Source organism: Sminthopsis crassicaudata, chromosome 3 (genome assembly GCF_048593235.1).
Source record: "Sminthopsis crassicaudata isolate SCR6 chromosome 3, ASM4859323v1, whole genome shotgun sequence".
In the NCBI taxonomy this organism is placed as follows: domain Eukaryota; kingdom Metazoa; phylum Chordata; class Mammalia; order Dasyuromorphia; family Dasyuridae; genus Sminthopsis; species Sminthopsis crassicaudata.
The window spans coordinates 625,065,648-625,093,365 of NC_133619.1; the positions used below are offsets into that span (position 1 = coordinate 625,065,648).

The 27,718-nt window shown below is 51.1% G+C and overlaps 1 protein-coding gene across 2 annotated transcripts; it reads left to right on the top strand.

The window, feature by feature from the left end:
• Positions 1-574: 574 nt before the first annotated feature.
• Positions 575-27,596, top strand: KLHL21 (kelch like family member 21). 2 transcript variants are annotated; one of them, XM_074306385.1, is made up of 5 exons: positions 575-661; positions 10,466-11,536; positions 15,161-15,566; positions 24,278-24,350; positions 25,114-27,596. In XM_074306385.1, the coding sequence occupies exons 2-5, from the start codon at positions 10,516-10,518 to the stop codon at positions 25,411-25,413; spliced, it is 1,800 nt and encodes a 599-aa protein (XP_074162486.1). In that variant the 5' UTR covers positions 575-661; positions 10,466-10,515; the 3' UTR covers positions 25,414-27,596. The 2 variants fall into 2 exon arrangements, with proteins under 2 accessions (XP_074162486.1, XP_074162487.1); XM_074306386.1 differs by lacking the exon at positions 575-661 and adding an exon at positions 10,125-10,176.
• The last annotated feature ends 122 nt before the right edge of the window (positions 27,597-27,718 follow it).

Sequence of the window (27,718 nt, forward strand, 5' to 3'; positions counted from 1 at the left end):
CTCGGGAGCGGGGGAGGGGCGGGGGCTCGCGCCGCCGACTCGGCCTGTGGGGGAGGGGCGCCGCGCCGCGAGACCCCTCCTCAGAAGCCGGACTCGGGGCGCATTTGCCCCCGAGCGGCTGCGGGACGCCGAGCTTCCCACCTGTGCCTCGGAGGTCAGGATGGAGGCGGGGTCCCTCCTTTCCCTTTTTCTTTTCTGAGCCCATCTTGTCTCCTAGTGGAGCCGAGGTCCCTCTCAGTGACTGGGGGGACCGAGTCGCCAAAGGGGATGTGGTGGGGTGACGGGGTTGTTTGTCCCGCACCTAGGATTTGGGGGCGGGGGAGCTTTCTGGGGGGGCGTTCTCTCTGTTCCTCCTGCCGACAGGCTCCTCGACACACACCCCCTTTTTGGGGGGGAAAGGCGGGTCGCCCTCTCCTGTATCCCCCCCCTCGCTTTCTCTCCCCATCCCCCCTTTTCGGGGGGACTGAAGCCGTCCTCCCTCTCCCCCCCAGCCCGCTTCCCCAGGGTGTGGGTGGGGCTCCGAGTCTCCTCCCCGGGCGGGAGGGCGGGGGCGAGGGGCCGGCGTGCGGGGTGTCGAGCTCCCAGTGCCTCGCCCAGCCTCGGGTCCCAGTCCCGGTGGGTGCCGTCTGCCGGTTGCCTTCGTCTCTCCCCGCATTTCCTGGTGAAGTTGTCTTGTTGTTCATTCCTTTGATTGGCTCTGCTCCTTCTTCTTCCCCCCTCCCAGTTCTTCTATCTCTCGGTCTCCGCGTCTCTGGCCCATCCCCCCTTCTCTCCCTCTCTCCTTTTCTCCTATTTCTCTCTTTCCTTCTCTTCCTTCTTCACTCCTGTCTTTCCTCCTCTCTCCTCTCTTTTTCCGTTTTCTCTTGCTCATTCTTTCCTTTGCCTCCCTCTCTCCCTCACCCTCCATCACTTACTTTCTCCCTGGCTTCTGTTCTCCCTCCCTCTTTCTCTTTCTCCTCTCCTCTTTTCTCTGTTTTTCTTTTTCACTATTTTCCGCTCTCTATCTCTGTGATTATCTTCTATCTCCCCCCTTCCTCACTCCTATTCTTTTTTTTTTCCTCCTCCCTCCTGTAAAATGCTGTGTTGTTTTGTTGTTGTTAAAGATTGTTCTTCAGCGTGATATTATTTGAACAACGGTAAAGGCATTTTTTCCCTTCCTTTCCACAGTCACTTCAGGTGAACTGCTTATTATGTTTTTTAAGTTTGGGTCCTCTTCCAGGAAGATGTTTACTCAGTTTATATGTGGCCCTTTCTTTAAATCATGTATTTCATTATTGTAAACTTGTACTTGGTCTGTTCTACTCGCTGATGGAATGGTTTTCTGAAAATATTTCTAAAATTGCAAAAATTAAGGGTTGAAAGAACTGAATGGTATCTTGGGCTTATTGTTTTGGTAGTTAAATTGATTTTGTTTCCTCTGGTAAGATTCCAGTGTGCACTGTGGAGTATCTCAGGACATTTTACTTAATTTAAAACTGATCTGTCATGTTAGAAATGACTACTCTTGGGCTTTAGGTTTTAGAGCTGCAAGGAACCATAAAGACCCTCTTTGATTATTCAGAGGAGAGAATGAAGGCTCAAAGAAATGAAATAACTTGCCTCCAGGATGTAAGCAAGTAAGCCTGCTTGCTTAATATTTTAGTGATCATTTGATCGAAGATTGTAAAAACCTGTTTACACAGTTTACAAATGGCAAATATGGCTTTGTAGGGGGGGAAAAAATTTTTGTAACCTTCTGCGGAGAAATAATGTAAAAAGTCTGAAGAATCAGTGTAAATGGAATCTATGTTACTAAGAAGAGCCTAGACGTTAAATTCAGCCTCCAAAGCAGCTTTTCTGAAATACTATGTTTAAAAATACACACGCAACTAACTGAAGGGTGCAAATATTTTGAACTAGGAGTGAACAGTGGGTCCTATATTGGCCAAAAAAAAAGTATGATTTGGGGGGTGATAGTTCCCTCTCTCCGACGCCTGCTACTTTCCTATTATGGACAGGGCTGGCAAGTGATTATTAAATGCTGATGGACTTGGACTCACAGAGGATAGTTACAAGTTGTCAGCCCGGGTCCCTTCTCCAGCAGGGGGCCATTATGGGGAGGGAGGCCACGGGCTGTGATCATGCTCAGTACATTAAGTGAACAAACTTGGGCCTAGCTGATTTGTTCATTTCAGCTGTTGAAACAATGTGTCCAGAAACACTTCACAATTCCCCTCCAGCAAGGGAAGGGGCCCCAAGCCTGGAGGCCAGCAGGCAGCATTCATGCCATCCTGGGACCGGTTTACCAGCTGAAAGCATGGGAAGTAAGCATCTGCAGGAAGCAGAGCCAAAAGGCATGGGATGAGGTTCTGCCAGTATCTGAAAGGGAGAAACCCCCAGAGGAGTTCTTCAGTCCTCCTGTCTTGTTACTTCTGAGGTCTTTTTAGGACTTTAAACCCATGGCTGATGGGGTGCGTTCCTTGGTGTTTGCCTCACAGGGTCATTTTGAGCAAAAAAACTGCAAGTGGAGCAGTTAAGTGCCTACTATGTGCCAGACTGGACTGAATGCTGGGCTAAAAACACACAACGAGCTGTCTCTGACTTCAAGTATCATTTACATTCTGCTGGGGGAGAATACAGCATATTTTGCCAAAGTAAATACAAGACGTATAAAAATAAGTACAGGTATTAGGAGGGGGAGACCAAAGCTTATTCAAGGAGGCAGTCCCAGAAGGGAGCCTTGAAAGGAGGTAGAGAGTCCCAGAGAAGGTTTTCCAGGCATGGAAGGACAAGCAGGAGAGAGAGGGAATATCAAGTCTGCGGGAAGAAGTCAGAGCAGGGGATTATGGAAACATTAGACCCTCCAATATTCTAATGCAAAAGGGCCTTTTTTTTTTTTTTTTTTGTTTCATGGAACTTTTTCAGAGTAATGTTTATACATACATAAAATGTATATGATTATAAATAAAAAAAATTTAAACAAATTTCTGGACCCCAATTAAAACCTGCTCCACTGTGGTAAGGGCTATGGAGCTAATCCATTTATTCCAGCACGGAGAGTTACAGTTTTGGATCTGGAAGAGATCTCTGAGGTCACGCCTTCATTTTCAGCTAGTACTAAGTAGAGAAGCTAGTTTGAACCCAGGGCCTCTGATTTTCAACATCCTATTTAGTTTTCATACCCCTCTTCCTGTAAATTTGCCCTTGGGAATCAGAATCATCCCAGACATTAGAGCTAGCAATTCAAGCCCAAATCCCTGTTTTAAAGATGAAGAAACTGAGGCTCAGACAAGTTAAGTTAATCAATCCACAGATTATAAATTAGGTGCTCTCAGCAATTCTCTGGAATCTTACAAGCTTAGCTACAAGTTAGGAAATTCAATACTGGTTAGAAAAACTCATCAGAATGATTATGGAATTGTTTTTGTATTAGAGTAGTCATGGCTCATATTTTCATGGTCTTAGCATTTTCTTCATAAATAAATAGTGCCAAGAATTTGAGGCCCCATTTTTCAAATGAGGAAACCAATGTTTACAGATAATTAGCATAGACATATTCTACAGTCATAAATCTCAGCTTTGTGAAGGCCTTCAGACTCATGACAACAGACTTTGAGGACACATTAAGATTGGATGCATGATTATTGAGGGAATTTTGTTTGATTTTATTTTGACTATGCATTTTGAAATAGATTTGATTTTTTCCCCCCTTTCTTCATAGTGGGGGGGGGAGGGGAGCAGAGTTGGCTGTTCATTTGGAAAAAAAGTTTAGTTAGAAGAAAAAAAAACCTGTGATCCAGTAAGATTTGCAATTGAACATCTAAATTTCTCTCCTCTCACCAAAAAAGGGATCTCAGACCAAGTCTACTCATTCCTGGACAGGTGTTCTCTCTATAATATACCTAGTAGTTGCTTATTCAGCCTCTGCCTGAAAAGCTCCAAGGATATGGGAACTCATCTCTATTCTAAAACAGCTCTCATTACCAAAAGCGCTTCCCCTCACTTGGAACTGAAATCTATTTCTTGCCAACTCCTGCCCAAGCTCCCTAGGATTACAATCCGACTCCCAGTTCTTGCTCTATTTGCCCTTATTAGATTGTGAGCCCCTTGAGAGTAGAGCATGCATGTCTTTTCTACTGCAATCCCCGGTGCTTTGCACATAGCCAGTATCTTATGAATGCTTTATCCTTTATTTCACTCTCCACAACAAAGGGCTGCAACTGCTTTTTGGATATTCAGTATTCTAGTGTTAATTTTGCAAATGAAAAAACTGACCCCCTGCAGGTAATGTCTAGGCCATATGAGACTGCCCCGATTTCTTTCAGTGTTTATTATTTAAAGTAAAAGCAACAATAATAATAGTTGGCATTTCATGAAACACTTTAAGAGCATTACACTGTCTTCTCAACAACCTGTGAAGTTGATTATCCCATCGTTATTTCCATGTAAAAGACAGAAAAGCAAGGGCTTATCCAGATGCAGTAGATGGAGGGCACGAGGGCCTATGGACACTCCCCTCCCAAGACTGAGAGCTTTTTTCTAGAACAGCAGATTTGGACTAAGCTCATGATTTATTAGGGGAAATGACAATTCTGAATGTGGTTCCTATCTCCTGTCAACTTATTTTAACAAGGTGCATTACTAGAAGCTAGAATCTTGAGGTTTTTCAAACAGAGGAGACCAAATATTTGTTGTTTTTATCTTCCTGTCTCCCTTCCTTCCAGTTCCTCTCTCTCCCAGCAATAACAACAACAAAATGATACCTTAGGACTTTGGTCTGATCTTTCTGTGAACTCCCTCTGAAATGTAAAACTTAGGAATGAACCAAACCATCTTTGTAAGACTTCAGGAATTTTAAAATTGGAATGCAAGATGTCCTTGGAATTTCATTTTTTTTTCTTTTCTCTCTTTCATCACAGGTGACCTGGTATATATTTTTATTATCCATGTTTCTTCTGCAGACATTTTCTCTGACTTGTTCCTCATGTTGCCCCTAGACACAAGGGATGACTCTTCCCTTAACTGAATAACTTCTGCCATAATCCCAGATACCATTTCTTGGAGTTTATTTCTTTGCTGTTTTCATTTAAAAATCTTTACCCTCTTTCAATGCCTTTTTTTTTTTTTTGAACTTGTGTGGTGATATAGAAATAAATGGTTGTTCAGTCATTCCAGTTATGTTCCACTCTGTGACCCCATTTGGGTTTTTGTTGGTGAAGATATTGGAGTGGTTTGCCATTTTTTTTTCTCTAGCTCATTTTACAGATGAGGAAACTGAAGCAAACAGAGTGAAGTGACTCAACCAGGGTCACATTGCTAGGAAGTGTCTGAGGGTATATATTTGAACTCAGAACTTCCAGATTCCATACTCTCATTCTATCCATTGCCACTCCTAGCTGCCAGGAGGAATGATAAAAGAAAAAAGAAAAGAAAAAAAAAAGTATAAATCAGCTAAGAATAACACAGTTTCTTAACTATGTTATAAAAAATTATTTTTTTATTATATATCATATCATTTTATCTTCCTAAATCTTGACTGTCTCAGTATATCATTGGAAAATGTAGCTATCTACAATTCAGTTCATTAAAGTGCCACTTAAGGGCTTTCTTCGTTCTTGGCATTGGAAACAGGCTCTGCCCTCAAAAGCTTCCAATTTACTGGTATAAGGGAATGACTTATGTACAAATTAGTATCAAATCAGGAGCAATTTGATGGGGCAAAAGACAGACAAGTACAAAGAGTTCCAAGAAAATTGAAGGAGGAAGGGGATGGCTTCACCTGAGTGAAGCATGGTAGGTATCACAAAAAAACAGAGTTGAGCTGGGGATAAAGAGATAAGGGAATGTTCCCTAAATGGAAGAGGGACTGGAGATGGCATATGGAGTTCAGGAAACCTGAATGAATCCAATCTGGCTGAAATATAATGTGAAGCAAGGCTGGAAAGACAGACTGGACACACAAAAAAGTTCTGAAGAGGATAAAGGACAATTTTGTTCTTGTTAAAAAGGATGTACATTTTTAAAAAGCCATCTTGGAGAAGTTCACTTTTTCATATACAGTTCTTCCCTTCATTGTTCTTGTTTTTGGAAATATTTGTGCTGTTACTGTCAAATTCATAATTAAAAATAAGATGTAAAATAATTTGGGGTCATATTTGGCAGGCCTCGAATACCAGCAAAGGGTTTTTTTTATTTTATCCAGGAAATAATAAGAGGGCTCTGGACAGTTGTTGATAAGGAGTGACATGGTGACAGCTTATAAGTGAATGGAGAACAGATAGAACAGATAATTTAAATGAATAAATCTGGCAACCACTTGGATATGGAGGCTTTGGAGAGGGGAAAATTGAAGGTTTTGAGCATGGATAATAAAAGAGAGGAAGGCTTTAGTAATTATTTGCTTAGGATAATTTAAAAATTGTTAATAAACTGGTTTTAATGGCCATTAGAGTAGTCAGGTGCCCTGACCAGGAAATTACCAGATAGTCAAAGGTATAAAGGGGGCAGTACAATTCCTGAGGCAAAGCAAAACTCCAAATCTAACAGACTTGGAGCCATGCCCTGGGGGAAATCTGTGGGCCACTTGGATTGTTGGAGAAATCCCTGGACCTAGAAGAAGAGCTGAGTTCAAATCCAGCTGTGTGACTCTGGGCAAGTCTTTACCACTTTGCCTCAGTTTCCTCATCTGAAAAAATAGAGATCTACCTTCCAGGGTAGTTGTGAAGATCAGATAACATCCTAAATGTTAAAGTACTTTGTAAACCTAAAATGCTACATAAACAGCGTTACTATTATTACCATTCCTACTAATGTGTGGTTCTGACCCCATGTTGCTAATAGACTCAATTCTGTCTTTTCAAAGTAAGGCCTGATTTTACCACCTCAGCCTGTTGTCTTCTCTGTCTAGAACTAAGCTCACTCACAATGGAACCATACACATTTATCATACTTATAATTCTTTCAGACATATTGTAAACAAGTTAGTCATCCCCTTTTTTAAAAATTACTTTAGGGGAGGCAAATTTTTTTTTTATTTTAGCATTTTGTTTTGTTTGGTTTCTCAGCTGAATTACTTTCCCCAAATCCAAACATCTTCTCCATAAATAATCAGCAATTTGGCAGGGTATGCTTCTGGAACTTAACCCTTTTATCAACAGAGGGACTGTAATTGTCAGCACTCCGAGTCAAGGCAAGAGACAGGATACTACTATACTAGAAGTTTCCAAGATTTAATGAAAGGAGGAATTCCTTGCAACTCTGTGGGAATAGTGCCAAGCTCCAAGAAAGGCCTGTCTTTTTTTTCTAAAAGGAATTTTACTCAATTTTTGTTAGTTTTCTTATTATCATACCGATTATCTTTGGCCTTTGGAGGATTTTAAATCCCCTTCCCTTGATTATATTTATTAGACATGCTGATCACTTAGTCAATGGAGTGCTGGGGAATCTGGAAGGGGAAAGAGTTGACCAACATACTGATTCTGTGCTTATCAAATGGACCTGCACAAGAGATAGCATTCACAAGAGTTGCCATAGCATACGTCAATTCAAATACGTATTTGAAATTCCAGACACAGCTGATAGGATGAAAGGGTTACAGTTAGACCTACACTCTCAGCTACCCCCGTTTAATGTGTTTTGGTTTCAGTCCCTAGTCTCTTAATGATGTGGACTGTTAGTCATTCAGATTACTCAAGGAAGATGAGCTGTTAAACCATGCATTTCTAATCTAGCATGACTAGTGCTTTCCCCCTAAAAATATCCTACTTCCTGGCTTTCCCTAACGGCTTTTGCAAGTTCTTGGACAGCAGGGCTCCAAACTGCTGCTGCTGCTGCTGTGAATAGCTGTGAGTAGTCCATCTATGGGCAACCACAGATTGCGAGAGAGTATACCTGGCTCCTTTCTCTGTGTCAGTGCTACAGAGGAACTCCCACAGGACCTGATAGCAAAATAAATTCTCAGGCCAAGAGATCAGAAAAAGCTCATTAGGTAGAATGAGGCCACTTGTGTCCCTTATTTTAATCAGCAATAAATGCCCACACTTTTCTCCAAATGTTAGTTCAGAAGGAGCTGAGAAATGACAAAACATTGTCCGGGCCCATACTACATTAGAATGGAAGCTTCTCCGGGGCATGGATTATTTACTTTTTCCTGTTTCCCCAGTGCCTACGCCAACTGGGTACCTTCAGAAATGTTGACTGACAAATGACAGAATCTGTAAAAATCAAGGGAGTGGACTCAGTGACTTCTGAAAGTTCAGAGAGGATTAGATTTTTTTTTTTTTTCCTTTCCTATCTTCAGCTCCTATCACAGTAGCCCACAAGCAGCAGGTACTTAATACATGCTTGTGGATTAACTATCCAAGGGTAGTATAATATACTTTTAAGTGATGTTTTCAAGTAGAAAATGTGTTATTTGTAGATATGGATCATAGGGCAGGCTAGGCCCTCTTTGAGCTGTTAAGAGGGTAGATCAGCTGAGTGTAACTAGCTTTCTCCTGGTTTATGGTGAAAGGGTTCACCATGTAACCATATCTAGGCCCTTCTACTCAAGGGAAGCTGACCTGTAGGCCTCCTATTTCACCTCCCGGAAATCGGGATGCACAATTATTTTACAGTAGCAAAGGAAGGGTTTATTTCAGAGGAGATAGGTCAAAGAACTAAAGGTTTGGGAATATGGCAACTCTTGTTGAGCCACAGCAGAAACCTTAGAACTCTGTGTTAAATATTACAGCAAGAGATTAAATGGGGCAGTTCAGCTTGAGATACTTTAGGGGAAGGAGGTTTGATTTAGAAGATACTTTTTTAATACCTGTAATTGACATATAATGAAATTAAAGGTTCTGAGTTCAAATCCCACCTCAGATATTACCTGTGTGACTATAATTGAACTGGTCCTGTTTTTTCATTTGTAAAACAGGATTGTACTAAATGGAGACTATGGTCCTTACCAGCTGTAGAGTTATGATCCTAATTATAAATAAGGAGGGGGGAGGGGGAACCTATGGATAGGGATCATTCGAATAGAACTCTCAGAACTTTCTTAGCATGTCAGCACCTTTTTGTGTCTTTTTTTTTCTAGCTCAAATTCTTTATTTTACAAATGCAGTTTGTAAGATCAAGAAATACTATAGAATTTGTCCCAAGTTCCACAGATCACACGTGGCAGAACTGGGATTTAAATCTAGACTTTTTCGTGTCTTAATTTTAGTGCATTACTGGAATTTAAACCTAGACCTTTTTGTGACTTAATCTTAGTTGTTGAGAGGATTGAACCATCTCGAAAGTGCTCGCAGCTGTTATCAATGCGTTTTTCCCGCTTCCTCTTCCTTCCTCCCCGGGGTGGCCCCTAGATTTGCCCATGGTCATGTACTCAGAGTTGATTCTAGGGTGTATACGGCTTCCATTCATTACCTCCTTGGCTAGGACACACCTGGTAGCCCCGGGAAGGAGGAAGGAATCCCTACTTTGACGGGCTCCTCCCGGAAGGGCCGGCCTGCTGCCAAGTACCCGCTTGTAACCCGGAGGACCTTTTTCTAAACCTGGTTGTTACCCTCCCCCTCCTGGCGGCCTGGTTAAACTCCGCGGGACTCGGGGTCTGTGAAGGGAGGGGGAGTGCACTCAAAGACTTCAGACGCTCCCCCCTTCCATTTCGACCTCGACTTCTATGACTAAAGCTCCTCAGTCACGCAGTCAGAAGTTACTCAGGAGGAAGTTCAGTCGTGGGGTGGGGGTGGGGCGGCCCCCTGAGGGGAAAGCCGCGCCCCGACCAGATCTATCTAGGTGCTTAGCACTTGATAGTTTGTGTTTACCGAGGAGTGGGGGGCCTGGTGGGGGGCGGGGGTAAGGGGGGGAGAGGGAGGAGGGGGAAGGGAGTACTCCCTGCCGAGGCTGGCAAATGAGGCGTTTAATTCCCCACCGCGTTTGCCCGGGCTTGTGGTTCTCGGAGCTTAGCTTCCCGCGGTACAGTAGGTTCCCTCTTCCCTGCGGGCGGTAGATTTCTCGGGGGATGAACCACTGTCCTTGGCACTGTCAGCCCGAGTCGGGGTGGAGGGTGGGGGGGCCTAAGGGAGGAGTCGGCGGGGGAGCCAGTGGAGGGAGGGCTGGTGACTCAGGCGCGAAGAAGAGAGCCAGCGGGGACAGGCCGGCCCTGCCGCACAGTATTCCTGGCTCCTCCGTGAGCTCGGGAGGAAGGGAGAGGTTGCATCATTCGTCTCGGGTTACAGCGCAGGACCGGGAGGGGGGGACGGGAGTCTCGAATCCAGCCCGGGAAGACGGCGGGAGCGTCCCGGAGCGTCCGCGGCCCAGCGGGGAGAGGGTTAAGTGGGCGGGGGCCGCGGGCTGGAAGAGGGACTCTCCGCGGGGCCCTGACGGCCACGTGGGCTGGGCAGCTCGGCCGGGGGAGGGAAAGGAAGCAGGGAAGGTATTTATAGAGGCGGCGGCGGCGGCGCCGGGGCGAGCCGAGCTGAGCTGAGCGTCTCCCCCACAGGCACGGGCATCGGCGCTGTCAGCGGCGAGCAGACGAATTTCCTACGAGGTATGGAGAGGCCGGCGCCCCTGGCCGTGCTGCCCTTCTCGGACCCGGCGCACGCCCTGAGCCTGCTCCGGGGGCTGAGCCAGCTGCGCGCCGAGCGCAAGTTCCTGGACGTGACCCTGGAAGCGGCGGGCGGGCGCGACTTCCCCGCGCACCGGGCGGTGCTGGCGGCGGCCAGCCCCTACTTCCGGGCCATGTTCGCGGGCCAGCTGCGGGAGAGCCGTGCCGAGCGGGTGCGGCTGCACGGCGTGCCTCCCGACATGCTGCAGCTGCTGCTGGACTTCAGCTACACGGGCCGGGTGGCGGTGAGCGGCGACAACGCCGAGCCGCTGCTGCGCGCCGCCGACCTGCTGCAGTTCCCGGCCGTGAAGGAGGCGTGCGGGGCCTTCCTGCAGCAGCAGCTCGACCTGACCAACTGCCTGGACATGCAGGACTTCGCCGAGGCCTTCAGCTGCGCGGGGCTGGCGGGCGCGGCGCAGCGCTTCATCCTGCGCCACGTGGGCGAGCTGGGCGCCGAGCAGCTGGAGCGCTTGCCCCTGGCGCGCCTGCTGCGCTACCTGCGCGACGACGGGCTCTGCGTGCCCAAGGAGGAGGCCGCCTACCAGTTGGCGCTGCGCTGGGTGCGAGCGGACCTGCCGCGCCGCGCCGCGCACTGGCCGCAGCTGCTGGAGGCCGTGCGCCTGCCCTTCGTGCGCCGCTTCTACCTGCTGGCGCACGTGGAGGCCGAGCCGCTCGTGGCGCGCTGCCCGCCCTGCCTGCGCCTGCTGCGCGAGGCCCGCGACTTCCAGGCGGCGCGCTACGACCGCCACGACCGCGGGCCCTGCCCCCGCATGCGCCCGCGCCCCTCCACCGGCCTCGCCGAGATCCTCGTGCTCGTGGGCGGCTGCGACCAGGACTGCGACGAGCTGGTCACCGTGGATTGCTACAACCCGCAGACCGGCCAGTGGCGCTACCTAGCCGAGTTCCCCGATCACCTGGGCGGGGGCTACAGCATCGTGGCTCTGGGCAACGACATCTACGTCACGGGTGAGGACCGGGGGAGGGGGCGGGAGAAGCAGAGCCGGGCGGGACCTGAGGGTGGACTGGGTCCTTTCGAGACCTAATGCAAACCCTCATTTTACAAAGCCGAGATCCCATTGGTGCCCGGTCCCTGATTTGTCACGGTTAGAGAATGTGGGGGTGGCCACTCCTCCCGGGAGCCAGTGAGCCCCGGGCACTCCCCCTGCCCTTCCCCATAGGGAAAGGAGCCAGTTACCAAAAAGCAAAGCGCAGGGATGGATGTGTCTCGGTGGCGGAGGGGGGTCTGGAGAGCACCTCGTGCATCCCCTCGGGCCTTTCCTAACTTGTGTCTGGCCTGTTTCCCGAGGTTGAGACTGAATCTTTCCTGGGAGAATGGTTCCCCCAGGTCCCAGGCTCTAAGCTGGACTGACACAACTGGGCCACTCCGAGTCCCCTCTGCCCACGCCTTGCTAGCACCCCTATTGTTTCCCTAGTTAATAGAGATTGACACCCAGTGGGACTCTCCCTGGCTCTCCGGGGCGGCCTCTCCCGTTTTGGGCACTGACTGGTGCCCGGTACAGCTTCCCGCCCCCGGGGCTTTCTGCAGGAAATCTTTTTTCCAGTGGGCTTGAGTCAGTCATCGCTAATGCATTTGATATATGCTTCCAATCACATGGTGTTTAGGCTGTGGTACCTCTGTGATTGTAAACATAGTCACATGGTATCTGATTTTCTTCCAGTGAACTTGGCTGCCAACCCGAGGCAATGCAGAGTCACTCTGGGTGGGTCCCGGCCAGCCCGGCTCTTGGTTCCATTTCTTTGTGTTCACGGATCCTGTTTTCCGAAAGCAGGCTCTTTTTTATGAGGCTTTATTAGGCAAGGATCCCGTGGGCTGAGTTTTGTGTTTTTAAGGCCCTTGTCTCTGAGATCGCCCCAGCCTTCCCAGTAACATGGCTGAAACCTGCTTCAGCCATACTCGGCATCTGGGGAACCAGCTTCTCTCAGTCAAATTGGATTTCCCAGCTGTGGTGTCTGAAGGACCGGGTTTAACTTGGGAATGAGGGACCATGGGAGTTTCCTAATGGGTTGGCCTCTGGGACAGTGTGATGCCTTAACTTTTCACAGCAGTTTGCTTACTGAAAGTCTGATTTTTCTGCTGACTTTGCTTATTGATCTGAGAGGTTTTTGATGCAATATTGGAGTAGTTTGGTTCTCTCCCCCTCCCCCATGCCTAGGAGCCCCATCTTGTCTACATTTTGCTTAGTAAGTGGTTAATGACTGTTGCTAGATTGGGAGACTCCTTATTGAAAAGGTGAAACCGTCCTTGCTCGTAAAGGGTAGAGAGGGAGTAGAAGGGAGACTGTACCCTCCGATTCAGGCTTTGTCACTCCCTTGACTGTGACTTTGGAAAAGCCTCTCATTTTCTCCTCAGTTCAAAAAAAAAAAAAAAAAAAGTGAGGAGGGAGGGGATTGAATCAGAAAGCGTCTTGGATCTCTTCCAGTTCTGACAGTCTGTGTATTTTCGAAGCTTGGTCTGGGAGCTCTAGGAAAAGGACTGGGTGTTCCGGGCAAAGCCTGCCTGTGTCCTGGCGGGCTTCTGGTAGATCTCTCACTCCAAGGTGTAGCCCTGGATGCAGTCACCCCGAGGACACACAGGTCACGGGCAAGGTCGGCAGCCCTGGTGACCTCAGGCTCTGCCCCTTCTGTCTGTCCTTGGAGTAGAGAACTTCCCAGAGAGGTCCAAACAGACCCCATTCCTGCAGCCTCCTTCCCTAATATAACAGCTGAGCCAACTAATCCTCTTTGTTTAGACAACTGGCCCAGGCCTCTCAAGTACAGCTGCCTGGCCGGGGATTCCGGAGGAGCAAGAATGCCGACTTCCAGAATGTCTTTTGGAAACCATTCCCATTCAGAGAACAGTGGGCGAGTGTCTGAGTCTCGACAACTGTTCCCCCCGGGCTGGGGGACCGGGCAGTAGCCTTCTGTGGGAAGGTGAGGGGGGCCCTTCCACACAAAGAGGCTTTCTGGGACACTTGTCCCAGGAACCCAGCTAGGGCAACTTAGTGTTAAGGTCAGGTGAGGAGCTTGTCTCCTCTGATGGGAGGGAGAGTTGCCTGTAAAAAGAGCCTTGAGATTTTGTCGGTGAATCTGTCTAGACCTATTTTTAAAAGTTCTTTTCCGTTCACACTGCCTCTTAAGGTAACGGAGTTGTAGCAGCTTGCTCCCTCTCATTCCACGTGGGATGTCTGGCCTGCCTCCTGAATGTGCCTCTTGGAGATTTTTTTTGGGGGGAGGGGAAATCTACTAGAAGAATCCCCAGCATTCCTGTAGTGCTTGGGAAACGGCCATTCTCTCCCCTAAGGCTCCCGGTAACCCTGTGGGGTAGGTGCTGTAGGCCCCATGGGAGAGATCAGATCAGGGATTTCATTGGTCTCGATGGAAAACTCCTGGTGAAGGCCTGCTGCCCCAGCCCTTCTTAATTCCTGGGCCTCCTGGGCCCCCTGGTCTCTAGCACTCTTCTATCTCTCCTGACTGGTACTTGGCCCCATTTTACCTATGAGGAAATGGCCTGTGAGAAGTTAGGTGACCTAATCCTTACTCTCCACTGCCCCGCCGCTAAGTTTGGATTTGGGAATCGACCCCAGCTGCCTCCTTTTAAGCCGCACCTCCCATTGTACCCCACTGCCCTGGGCTCCCCAGGACTTGGCAGACAAGGTGATTGCTGCTGTCTTTAGCCTCTGCTCCTTCCTAGGAGACAGAGCAGATGATCTGGATGGGAAGGAGGCACAGCTTCCTGCCCCCAGAGCTGTGGACTGCTGACAAGGAGAGCCTGGGAGCTCGGAGAGGAGGTGTTTGCTGGGTGTGAGGATGCCAGTTATTTGTCTGGTCAGGACAGAGGCCTTGCTTGAAAACCCAGAGAGCTTTTCTTTGTTTAGGAAGAGAGGGTCCAGGCTCTGCTTTCTGAGGCTCTCCCATTGTGGACCAGGCCCAGGGAGCTGCTGGGAGCCCGTCCCTCCAAGGCCTGTGGCCTGCAGGCGTAGCGGGTGGATCTTGTACTGTGGAGTCCGGCTTCCCAGCCTCCATCATCCACTGACTGTCCTCATCGGGCAGAGGCAGGCTGGGGCCCGGGGACCTCTAAGTAACCTTCTGTCCCTTCCCAGCACCCACACACTTTGGAATCAGGTGATGTATTTACCTGAGTGACCTTGGCCACTGCTTTCCAACTCTGGGGGCCTCCCTTGGACCACATGGCCTCTAGGTCTAGGATTCTGGGACTTCCCTGGGCCTTGGCTTCCTTATGTGTGTCTGAGGCCCCTCCCGTCAGTGAGGGAATGAACACCGAATCCACACTTGCTATGAAAGTACCCCGGCATTGGAGGCAGGGGCAGGGGCTCGAGGCAAGTTCCTTTTCCTTCCTGGTCCTCTGAGGTCCCTGATGCAACGAGGATCAGAGAGCCACTTTATGGGGGAGGAGGCTGGCCCAGAGTAGCGTCCCTCGGGTCAGACAGTTGGGGCTGGCTTTGGGGAGGGAGGGCATGAAGGCTGGAAAGTTGGGAAATGCAGCCGGCGCTTGGGAAGGGTGCCGAGGGCAGGAGTCCTGCCTCCTCTCCCGCTGGAGCCGGCCTCACGGGCCCTCTCTTCTCCCTCCAGGAGGCTCTGATGGCTCACGACTCTACGACTGCGTCTGGAGGTACAACTCGAGCGTGAACGAGTGGACCGAGGTGTCGCCCATGCTGAAGGCCCGCGAGTACCACAGCTCCTCGGTGCTGGACGGGCTTCTGTACGTCGTGGCCTCGGACAGCACGGAGCGCTACGACCACACCAGCGACACCTGGGAGGCGCTGCAGCCCATGCCCTACCCCATGGACAACTGCTCCACCACCGCCTGCCGGGGCAAGCTCTTCGCCATCGGCTCGTTGGCCGGCAAGGAGACCATGGTGATCCAGTGCTACGACCCGGACTCGGACCTCTGGTCCCTGGTCAACTGTGGGCAGCTGCCGCCCTGGTCCTTTGCGCCCAAGACTGTGACCTTGAATGGGCTCATGTACTTTGTGAGGTGAGTCCCGCCTGAGGCCCTGGCCGTTGGGGGCGCCGGGCAGCCCTCAAGCACAGCCATTGTCGAGGCCCGTTTAGGCCTCTGGGCCTCCAGGCTGCCACTCTGGGATGGGAGTCTGCAGGGAATTGGGCCTCTGGGCAGCGGCCTTCCTGGGTCTGAAAGCGCCTGCGGGGCCAGCTGGCCAGGCTTGGTGCCTGAGGGGTAGACTTAGATACTGTCTCCCTCTCAAGGCACCTCCCATCTGAGGGCACAACAGGAGTGTCATTACCCAAGCCCTGGACAGACTCAGGCAAACACTGCAGGGTAGGCTAAGCATTAATTAGGGAGCTACTGTGTGCCGGCCACTGTGTTGAGTACCTTTATGACTGTACCAGGGAGCACTCTGTTAAGGTTTTCTTTCTTAAGTCAGAGGCGGCGTGTATTAGGCGCCTGCTGTGTGCAAGATGAGATTTTGTTTGATCCTTGCCACAATCCTAGGAAGACTTTTACGAGTCTTCATCTTATAGTTGAAACTGAGGCAGGCAGTGACTATGGGACTTGTCCAGAGTCTCAGAGCTGGTAAACGTCACTGACTCTGGAGTCGAGGTCCTGAATTCAAACTCCATCTCTGCTACTTTGTGTGTGGGTGACCTTGGACTCCTTAAACTCTCTGGGCCTCAGTGTCTTCATCTGTAAAATGAAGTGATTAGGGAAGCGAGTCTCTGGTGTCTCTTTCAGCTCTAGATATATTGTCAGCAAGCATTTTTTTAAATAATAGCTTTTTATTTTCTTTTTTTTCCTTTTTTAAAAAATTAATTAATTTAATTAATTTTTACAAAAATTTTATGCATAGGTAATTTTCTAGCATTGACAATTGCAAAACCTTTTGTTTTAACTTTTCCCCTCCTTCCCACTATCCTTTCCCCCAGATGGCAGGTTGACCAATACATGTTAAATGTATAAGTTAAATTCAATATATGTATACATAACCAAACAGTTGCTTTGCTGAACAAAAAGAATCGGACTTTGAGATAGTGTACAATTAGCCTGTGAACGAAGTCAAAAATGCAGGTGGACAAAGGTTGAGGGATTGGGAATTCTATGCAGTGGTTCATTGTCGTCTCCCAGAGTTCTTTCGCTGGGTGTAGCTGGTTCAGTTCATTACTGCTCAATTGGAACTGATTTGGTTCCTCTCATTGTTGGAGAGGGCCATGACCATGAGAATTGATCTTCATACAGTATTGTTGTTGAAATACACAACGATCTCCTGGTTCTGCTCATTTCATTCAGCATCAGTTCCTGTAAATCTCTCCAGGCCTTTCTGAAATCATCCTGCTGGTCATTTCTTACAGAACAGTAATATTCTAACACATTCATATACCACAATTTATTCAGTCATTGTCCAATTGATGAGCATCCATTCAGTGTCCAGTTTCTGGCCACTACAAAGAGGGCTGCCACAAACATTCTTGTACATACAGGTCCCGTTTCCTTCTTTAAGATCTCTTTGGGGGCGCAGTGGATGGAGCACCAGCCCTGAATTCAGGAGGACCCGAGTTCAAACCTGGTCTCAGACACTTAACACTTCCTAGCTGTGTGACCCTGGGCAAAGTCACTGAACCCCAGCCTCAGGGAAAAAACAACAACAAAAAGATTTCTTTGGAATATGAGCCCAGTAGTAGCGCTGCTGGGTCAAAGGGGATACACGGTTTGACAACTTTTTGAGCATAGTTCCAAATTGCTCCCCAGAATGGCTGGATGTATTCACAGTTCCACCAAATTAGCTTTTTGTTTTCAAAATACATATAAAGAAAGTTTTTAACATTCACCCTTGCCAAACCTTACGTTCCAGATTTTTTCTCCCTCCCTTCCCCTTACCCCCTGCAACAAACAATCCAGTATTTATTAAACATGTGCAGTTCTTCTCTATGCACTTCCCCAATTATCATGCTGCACAAGAAAAAATCAGATCAAAAAGGGGGAAAATGAGAAAGAAAACCAAATGCCAGCAACCCCCACCAGAGAGTGAGGAGGCTGTGCTGTGCTCCACCTTCGGTTCCCACAGGCAGCTCTCTCCGTCACAAACGCTCTGAACCGGGTCATTGCTGGAAAGAGCCACGTCCATCGCAGCTGATCATTGCTTGATCTTGTACAGTGTTCCCCTGGTTCTGCTCACTTCCCTTAGCATCTGTTCTTGTAAGTCTCTCCAAGCCTCTGAAGTCATCCTTCAGCAAGCACTTATTAAGCACTTGCTGTATTCAAGACACTGAGCTAAGCACTTAGAACTAAAATGGCGGGGGGCAGTGGGGCGGCTTGGGGGATGGAGTACCATCCCTGCAGTCAGGAGGTCCGGCTCAGACACTTAACACTTCCTAGCCATGGGACCCTGGTAGCCCCAACTGCCTCCCCATAAAGGGAGTCGAAGGAGCCCGTTCTCATGGGAAGTGGAGTCAGCAAGTTCAAACAAGTGCACCTTGAGGTGGGAGGGGGCGGAGGGGGAGAACCGCTCTGGGAGCAAAGGCGGCGGATGGAGAGTTCTGAGGCTAGACGCGGTGTTCTGTGTCCAGAGGACGTCTGATTCGGCTTTTTCTTTGATCGTAGCCAGGGAGCACTCAGTTGAGGCTTTCCTTTCTTAAATCAGAGGCAGCGTATATTAGGCACCTGCTGTGTGCGAGATGAGAAGCCCAAGCTTCCCTGACACAGCCGGTGTCCCCGAGGCCCTGTCAGCCTGCTCCCTGCTCTTTCCAGGTGCGGGAGCTGTGGGTCATTCCCTTAAGCATCCAATCCTATGACCACAGTCCAGGGCAGAGCGTTCCAGCGAGGGGCCTGGAGATTGCTCAAGCAGCCCGGGGCCTCACCCCTCCTGATAGCATCTGCCCCGTGTGGTCCTTCCTGCAGGGGACCAGGTGGAAAGGGGGCCCTCATTCGCTGACGTCCTCCCGGCATGCTCGGGGTGGCCAGGGGGAGAGGGCGGGGCTTGCAGCTGGGAGATGGTCATTTACTGCTGGTGTGGGCCTGGCCCAGACCCCTCCCTCCCCATCTCAGTGTGCACATCTGCGGAGTGGGCCTAATAGTGGGCTGTCCCGGCCGTACTGTAGTGAGGTGCCAGCTGTTGTTCCAGCCCGTAGGGAGCCTCTGCTGTGGCTGTGCCCTATGTGTTCTAGGGCCCGGGGAGTGGGGGCCAGGAGTCAGCCCAGGCTGCCGTTTACGCGGCCTTCAGGGCCTGGGAAGCGCTTACAGAGCTCTGGTCTCTGCTTCCAGCCATCTCGAGGGGATGGAGCCCCGCTTACTGTAGGAAACTGAGGCGGGGGGGTTGTGCCAGAGGGTGCTGGGCTGGGAGTGTCTGATTTGAACTCTGGGCTCCTGGCTCCAGGATGACTCCCCTCCCCCCACTGCAGAGTGAGAAGTGAGTCACATGCCGAGGAGGTCAGGAGTCAGGAATGGAGGAACGGGCTGGGGGGGAGAGGGGGCTGCGGGTGGCGCGCCCGGCCCGAGGGCCCGCTCAGGAGGGGCCCAGGTTCGGCTTGGCACGGGAGGGATGGGCGCACTGGCAGGAGCGGGCACCGTGGGCCCTGCCAGCCAGCCTTCCTGCGGGCGCCAGAGGCCAAAACAAAGCTCGATTGTGGCCCTTCTGGTTTTCCCACGTCATTTCCCCATACCTCCACTTCTTGCTGAACCTCCCTTGCAACACAAGGGGCCCCGTGGGCCGGCCGCAGGGGCAGCTCTGCGGGGGGGAGGGGGCTGCTGCCCTTATCAGCTCTCCAGGGCTGGGTCCAGCTCCACTTCCCTTTTTCCCCTCTCCCCTTTATCGGTTTGTGTTTGTTTGGGGGGCTTCTGGGGGAGAAGAGGAGGGGAGGTCGGAGTGGGGTTAGCAGCAGTTTGTCCCCCCTCACCCCCGAGTCTGCTGGGACACACGGGGCCCGGAGAGTGCCCTTGCCCAGGCACTCCGTACCCACCTTCGCGGGCACCCTGAGCCATCTGAGGAATGTCCTGAGGTGAAGCTGCTGGCCCCGGCCCCAAGCCTGGCTCGGGAGGGCTCCTCAAATAGAAAGCTGAAGCGCTATAAATAGGGCTTCTCAGAATGCTTCCGACTTCGGTTACAGCCCCCTTCTCTCTCCGAGGGGCCACCTTCGAGAATGTTCTGTCCTGCCCTGGCCGCCCCGGGGCAAGGAGGTCTCCCGGAGGCCCAGCTCCGGCCCAGAGCCGCCTGCAAAATGGGGTTTGTGTGAACACCCCGTGGGCTTGTGAGGACCCAGCGAAGGGACATTTGTGAAGGGCTCTGGGAACCTGAAAGCTGTGAATGTGTGTGTCCGTCCATCCACATTTATGCCCTTTGAGCTAAGGGAGCGAGAGGTCCAGTGTAAAGGAGAGGACAGTTACTCTGTGTTTGCTCTGTTCAGAATCAGACTGGGGGCGGGGCGGTGGGCTTCTGGTGTCGCCCAGGCCCGCGGCCCTGCCGGCACCGCCGTGTGGCGGGGAGGGAGGCGCCAGCTCGAGGGGAGCCGCTCTCCCCCGTTTCTCCCTCCGTGTGTAGACACTTGCATCCCGTGTGAGTGCACGTTGTCAGTGGTCCAGCGCAGAACGGAGGCTCGCGTGTGAAGCCTCGAGTTTCTGAGACGTTAGAGTCTGGCAGAGGGAGAAGGGCCGCCCGGATGTGTCTCCTGCCCGTGCCCCAGGCGGCCTCTTGTCCCTGGCAGGGCAGCCGAGGCCGCCCGCGTCCTTCACCCGCCACCCTCGTGACTGGAAAGGAGGTCAAGGAGTCTGCTGGGGGCAGGGGCCGGCCGCCCGGTGACCGCCCCCCCCCCCCCAGCTGCTGCTCTGCCACCGCATGGGACCTTGTAGGAGAGGGAGTCACCGATGGCCTCCTCTTGGCCCCCAGCCCTCGGATCTCTGGCTTCTCGGTCACCTGGAAGAGCGCAGTCACTCGGACTCTGTGCCCCATCTGGGCGTTCTTGGCGGAGATCCCAGAGGGGCTCCCCATTTCCTTCTCCAGCTCGTTTTACAGATGAGGAAACTGAGGCAGACAGGGTAAGTGACCTGGTCAGTCACACAGCTAGGAAGTGTCTGGGGCCAGATTTGAACTTGGGAAGCTTCCTGATTGTTTTCACTGTGCCGCCCCTCTGCCCAAAATTTGATTTCGGAAAAAGAAGAATAGAATGGGAGGGTGGGGGGAGAGCAGCATTTATTAAACTAGGGCTGTGCCAGGTAAAAATGGTGTCTCATTCGATGAAAGTACAGAGGAGGGCAGCCCCTCTGCAGTCCCCAGCAAGTGGATGCCTTTCTTTGGTCCCCACTTGGAGGTACTCTCCCCCAAAAGGATCATAGGATTTTAAGCTAAAAGGACCTTGGAGATCATTTAGTCCAACCCAGCCATTTTGTAGATGAGGAAATTGAGGTTTAGGGATGCGGGGAGAGTCTTGCCTAAGGTTACAGGGAGTACAGGACAGGTTGGATTTGCATTCAGGTTCTGTGACTCCCAAGTCGTTCAGTATCACGTACCCTGCTCCCTCGCAGTAAGAGCCACTGTCTGGGGGTGACTTAATCACGAGAAGTTTTTCCCCTGTGGAAGTAAAATCTGCTTCTTGTTCCTTTTTATCCCACTTGTAAAATGGGAGGCTTGAATTAAAAGGCTTCTTAGTTTTACTCTAGTCTCTTTCATGTTTCCTCATCCCTGGGACAAAAGCTTCTCATGAATCACCGCACACAGGGTCTCATAAAAATAACAATAGCATCTCTCACCTAAGGTGTGTTCAGCAGTCACGTGGCAGCTCCTACCTGCGGCTTCTGCAAATCTTAAAGGACCACGGGAAACACTAGCTGCCGATCTTACCGGTAGAGATTGTGATTCCTTGCGCCCTGGATGGTTTTCATTGATGCTTTGCTTTCTTTTGCACTGTTATCACTTCCTAGTACCTCCTGCCTTACAGCAGAGAAGAGGGATGTGGGCTTCTTGGATACTGCGAGGAAGCAGATCTTTTCTCCCCGCATCTGGTGTGATTGGGTCACAGTCCTCCTTGATGGAGAAATTTGGTTCCTTTGTATTTCCCTCTCAGCATATAGTATTGGGTCTTGATTTATAGACACTTTAGTGCTGGACTCATTGATGGATGCATGAGCAGAGCATTTATTGAGCCTGTATTGTGTGCAAAGCGCTCTGCTTTTGTTCAGTTGTCCTTAGGATCTGTGTCCCCTGTGAAAGAAATCCCAGTGTCCGAACTTGTAAAAGGAAGGATTTGGACTGGGGGACTTCTGAGAAGCTCTTCTGGCTCTAGCCGGAGGCAGTTAGTGGCTAGAACTCTGGACTCGGGAGGCAGGAAGAATCCTGTTTTTGTCTTTCCCTTTACATCATTGTGTTCATTACATATGGCTCGATGTCCTTGCCTCTGTCTCAGTTTAGACAGAGATCCTTTAAATTCTTGATGTAGTCCATCTCATAGTACTGTGGTCTGTCACATGCAGGCGATGGTTTTCTCAGTCATTCTTCAATACTTACTTAGCTTCTAGCTTTTTGTTCCCACAAAAAGTACCCTTTGTGACTATATTAGGGGCAGCTAGGGGTGCAGTGGGAGAGAGTGCCAGCCCTGCCATCAGGAAGTCCCGAGTTCAAATCTACCCTCGCTACTCCCTAGCTGGGCAAGTCACTTAACCAGAAGTTGGCCCCAGTTCCTCCTTTGTAAAGTGAGCTGGAGAAGGAAATGGCCAACCTCTCCTGGATCCTGCCCCCAAAAACCCAAATAGGGCCACGGAGAGCCAGAAGTGACCGAGCAGCAGCAGCAGTAGTGATAATGAGGACTATTGGGGGGATGTGGAATCTCTTCCCTTGTCTCCCTTTGGTGAGAGCGCCTGGATCAGGGTAAAGGGGAGGGGTGTGATGTCAGTGGGGTGTATGCGTCTCCATGTACATACGGTCCCTCGTGTGGAAAGAGAAGAGACAGTGATGAAAGATTGCCCTGGGCCTTACCTGTCTGACCGTGAGTTCCCTGAACCTTCCTGGGCCTCAGTTTACTCGTAAAGTGAGAAAAATTGTAAAACGAACTCCCTCCCACTTTAGAGCGAGGATCTTGAGAGAGAGTGACTTTGTTCTTTGTCTCCTAGAGGTCATCAGCCAGGGGGCAGGGGTAAGAAGTAAAGAAGGTAATTCAGGCTTAATATGAGGAAACACTGACAGGGACGGCTCCCTCCCAGCAGAAGTGGGGGGAGCTCCTGGCAGTGGCTGGACAGCCCCTTGTTGAGTATGCTCTAGGGGGGAGGGGTCTCTTTGGGTTATAGGTTGAATCGGGTACAGTGGTGGATTGGATCCAACTTTTTTTTTATTTTTATTTTCAACAGTATTTTATCTTTCCAAATGTCTGTAAAGATAGTTTTTTGAAAGATTTTTTTCCAAGTTTTTCTCCCTCCCCCAAACAGCCACAATCTGATATAGGTTAAATACACATTTCCATATGTATCATGCTATACAAGAAAAATCTGACCAAATCGGGGGGAAAAACCTGAGGGGGGGGGAAGTGGTGGAAACACTCTGCTGTGAGCCACATTCAGTCTCCATAGTCCTCTCTCGCTGCGAATGGCATTTTCCTTCCCAAATCGATTGGCTTTTCCCTTGAATCGTCACCTTGTGGAAGAGCCACGGCCACCCCATGATCTCGTCCGTGCACTGCGATCTCCGGCTCCTGCTCCCTTCACTCGGCCCCGGTGCCTGTGCGCCGACCCTCTGAGCTGGCTGGAGCTGAATCTTCAGTGTGGGCGTTTACATCCCAGAGACGGCAGGGCAGGAGCTGGAGATCGGGACTCGATTTATTGTCCTGTTCCTTGTCCGGACGTACGTGATGGGGAGAAGTGTCAGTGATGCGGAGCAAACGTGAACGCTCTTGTGGCATAGGACTTGTGGTTAAACATTTTCCATCCCCCTCTCCCAGCTTCCTGGTACTCTGTACGGTGAGACCCTCTGTGAGACGTTTAAGGAGGGCATTCTTTATTCCCCATCAGTGCTTCCTCTTTTTATTCTAATCACATTGCTCTTGTTTGTGCAGAAGCCAAATGATCAAACTTGTCTCTAAATTATTCAGTTTAAATTAACTTTGAATTTTAAACTGAATTATAAATATTGTCTACTTTTTCCTGTCATCGATCTGTATCCCTTATTTGGTCTAGGATGCCTCTTGCCTTACATCTTAGAATCCAGCTGGTTAGGATCACCCCCTTCCTGAGGTTAAGCACCTCAAATTTCCCTGAAGATTATCCAAGGAGCACAGAGTGGGCCCTCAGGAGCTGTCCATCGGTCTTCTAACTGAACAGGAATCCCTTCTTCAGCATCCCTGGCAAGCAAGAGGCCCGGTCACCGACCCTTCACCCACAAATGCCCCCACCTCCCATTGGGCGGCTACGAATGTGCCGTTCCCCGTGCCCCCAGAACCAAATGGAGCCCATTGGGCTTTGCTGCCCCCCAAGGCCCCGGAGCTCCATCCTCCAGCTCTTGGAGCTGATTCCCAGGTAGCCCTCCTCGGATGCTCTCGGCTGCTGGGGCTGTGTTGGTCACCATGGTAACAGCAGCATCCTGCTGGTCCTGAGGAGGCTGCCCTTCTGCCTCTCCTCGGGCGGTCCAGGGCCCTGTTGTTGTAGAGATGGAGCAGCGTGCCCAAGACCAAGGGCAGAACGCTCCACTGGGGACTGGGGGTCTTCTCTTAGTGGAGACTCCCGACTTGCACTAACCAGCCCCTTTTTGTCTCTGATAGAGATGATTCTGCCGAAGTCGATGTGTATGACCCCGTCAAGAACGAATGGGATAAGATCCCTTCTATGAACCAGGTAAATTTGGAGATGGGGATTCCCTGGGCACAAAGCCTGCTCCTGTTGTGCCCTTGGGTGGGGGTCTGGGGGTCTGGGGAGAGCAGGCTTGGGTGGGGTGGGGACCATGGAGTGCAGAGGTCTTGGGGAAGGGTTATTCTGTGAAAGATTTGAGAAACCTTTTCAAACTACCTTTGTTTTTTTTTTAAAAAGTGAATTTTTATTACTTAATTTTATTTATTACTTTATTATTTTTATTACTTGTCTGGAACTTTTATTTTTACATAAAGTTTCGTTATCTTTCATGAACGTCATTTATTTTTGGGAACAACCTCTTCTAGTCTCCAGAAAAATTCACTCATTGAACAAAAATAGTGAATCCTGTGACGGTGTACAACATTCTGCCCCGGCCTCCCTCCTCTCCCTCGGGTGTTCTTAGAATTCTTTGTCCCTGTGACATTTGGTCCTGGATTTTACGCACACAGAGGTCTTGGACCATAAATTAGCTGCCAACGAAGGCCAGTCTCTTCATTTTGCACATGAAGAACCTGAGACCCCCAGAGGTCACGCTGCTGGGACCCCAGAAAGTTCTTCCCCCCTCTCCGGGAGCCTCCCATTGTATCTCTCCAGGAGGAGGGAAGCTCCTTCGCTGATTTATCTCTTGTCTTTGCATCTGTATTGGATGGGGGGGGGGGGGGTGTCCAGATGTATCCTTGGGCCTCCCTGCCTCCAGTGAGTGGTTATTGGGGGCCCGACTTCACCTGGCTTCTCCCCCGCTCTGTAGGTCCACGTGGGAGGCAGCCTGGCAGTTCTGGGGGGCAAGCTCTACGTGTCGGGGGGCTACGACAACACATTCGAGCTCTCGGACGTGGTGGAGGCCTTTGACCCGGAGACACGAGCCTGGAGTGTGGTGGGGCGCCTCCCGGAGCCCACCTTCTGGCACGGCAGCGTCAGCATCTTCCGCCAGTTCATGCCTCAGACCACGTCAAACGGACATGGCTTTGACCTGGACAATGCCAGTGACTCAAATTGGAACCGGTCCCGGCAGCGCCTCCAGAACCAGAACCTAAATGAGCTCCATTAGCCCCGGCTGCCCCTGGGTCTCCCTGAGGGACATGGTGTGGGAGGGAGGGCCCCGTGATGGGCTTGGCAAGAGCACTGAGACCCTGTTGGGGGCGCTCGCCGGGGCCTGAGTAGAGGCTGCCCAAGCACCCTTCCCTTTGACCTGGGGGAGAGCCCCCCGCCTCCACATACACCACTGGCTTCTGAGCCCCGGATCCTTGTCCTTTGTGGCTCCTTCCCCCGGAGCCTCCACCCGCAGGCAGCTGCTGCAGATGCCAGCCCAGAGGCCTCTCCTGGGGGCTCCAAGGCTGGCGCTTTCTGCATGGGCCGCCCATGCTGGGAGGGGGGGGGCGTCTCTGTTCAACTTTCAGGGCAGTGAGGCTGGGGGCTTTTTGGGAGCCCTCTCCCCATTCCTTGGATGGACCAGGGACCCCCAAGTTTTGCTCCGTGGTGGTTTAGCTCCCAGCAAGTCTGGCCAAAGCTGTTTGTGAAGTGGCTCCTCAGTCCTGGTGGGTAAAAGCATCTTGTAAAGACCTGGCCCCCCACTGGGGCACTCGAGTGTGCTCCACTCAGGCTTAGAGTAGAGGAAGATGCTCTGGATGGGGCCTGGGCAGCCCCCTTCCTCTCACTGGGGGAGGAGCCAAGCTCCGGCCCTGGGGGCTCCTCTTTGGGTTTGGAAATGCTCAGAGTGGGGGGCCGCCTGCCCCAACACCCCCTTTGTATGTGGGTCAGGGGCCTCCAAGGCCCTTCCCACCCCACCAAGAGTATGGATTGACTCTTCCCATTGGATTTATTTCACGAGTGATGCTCCTGTGGAGAGCAGCATTGACCCCCACGTAATCTAAAAGTGAGGAGAGGCCTTGGGCACGGGGCTGGTCACAGAGCCCGCGAGGCCGGGGTCTCAGTCCCCCTCAGATTCCTGCGGGCCCTGCTCTCGCTGTGCCCAGGGCGGCCTGCCTGCTCTCGTCCCCAGGAGCTCAGATGATGATGATTTAAAACCCGAACTTTTCCTGGGTGTTTTTGCCTTGGGCAGGACCCGGCTTCGCCATGCCGCGCCCTGCAGAGAACACTCCTGAGATAGACAATCAGCCTTTGAGGTTAACCTGATTTTTTTTAAGTTAAGCTAGTTCACCCCAAGTCCTGAGCCCCTCTGAGGGGCTCAGTCAGCGCTCAGAGGGCAGTGCGCTGTGTTGTGTCTTGCACTACATTACCTGGCCAGTGCCTTTGGGGCCTGCTGCACAGGATCAATAGGGACTGGCCAAGATCCCCGGTGGAGAAGGCCCCTGAGAGGACCGTGACATTTGGAGGGGACGCTTGCCATCTGCAGAGCCTTCGGAGAAAGGGGGTGACCTTGTGGGATGGTGGGGGGCAAGATGCTTGAGTTGAAATCATGAAGGCCCCTAGTCCCAGCTTTGCCCAAGCTGGGGAAGTCACTTAAGTCCCCTGTGCCTCCACATTGCTTCTCTGAAGCCCCCTGCAGCTCGAGCCAGGATTCCCGGGTGACAGTAAACGCTTCTCCCCAGGAGCCAGTGTTCCCCCTCCCCCGCTTCTGGGCTCTGAGCCCCAAATTGGGACACGTCGGTCGCTTTTTGGTATTTCCTATGCGGAGAAGCATCCATTTGGGACCCCTCCAACTCAGCTCAGCTGTCTGAACTGTTCTGGACACCAACAGTCCTGAAAGAACCAGAGACATGAGAGGACGCCCCCCCCCCCCATCACCTGTATGAGGGCTTGGCGCCTTAAAACACTGGGCTGTTCCTGCCCTGGGGGGCCCTGTTACCCCCAGGGTCACCTCTCCCACTTTGCCCCCCGCCCAAGCCCCGGCTGTAGTCACACACTTGAACCCCGAGTTTCCCTGTAACCCCGACCTGCCTCTTTCCCTTCCTGGGATTAGCACTGATGATAAGCTGGTGGTTTGTGCCTGTCAAGTGTCCGTGTGTCTCTGTGTGTGTGTGTGTGTGTGTGGTGTCGGTACTGAACTGAACTTGCCTTACAGGACAAACGCCGAATGTCGGACTTACAGAAAGTCTCTATATTTATATGGATCCTCTAGACTTGCTCGCGCCCGTGTAAAATACCAGAACCAAGGGCTGAAGTGGATTTGTGTATTTATTTTGTTTACTGGGTCGGACGTCCATGGCCCGAGTCATGGGTGAGGGATCCTTCCCGAACTTTTTTGAAATAAAGACGTTTCCTATACGTTCAGACTCCTGGTATTTGTGCTTAATTTTCACAGTGGAAGTGGAGTATGGCTAAGGGAGATGTCAGTGGGGAGACCCCATGGACAAGGGGGTGAAGGTCGTGTGTGAGAGACTTGGAGGTCGGCT

What these genes read in the sequence shown, in the direction of transcription:
- KLHL21 (XM_074306385.1), top strand. Translation starts at nt 10,516, where the DNA reads ATGGAGAGGCCGGCGCCCCTGGCCGTGCTGCCCTTCTCGGACCCGGCG. An exon ending in CAACGACATCTACGTCACGG is followed by an intron (nt 11,537 to 15,160) that starts GTGAGGACCGGG and finishes TTCTCCCTCCAG; the next exon opens with GAGGCTCTGATGGCTCACGA. An exon ending in GGGCTCATGTACTTTGTGAG is followed by an intron (nt 15,567 to 24,277) that starts GTGAGTCCCGCC and finishes TGTCTCTGATAG; the next exon opens with AGATGATTCTGCCGAAGTCG.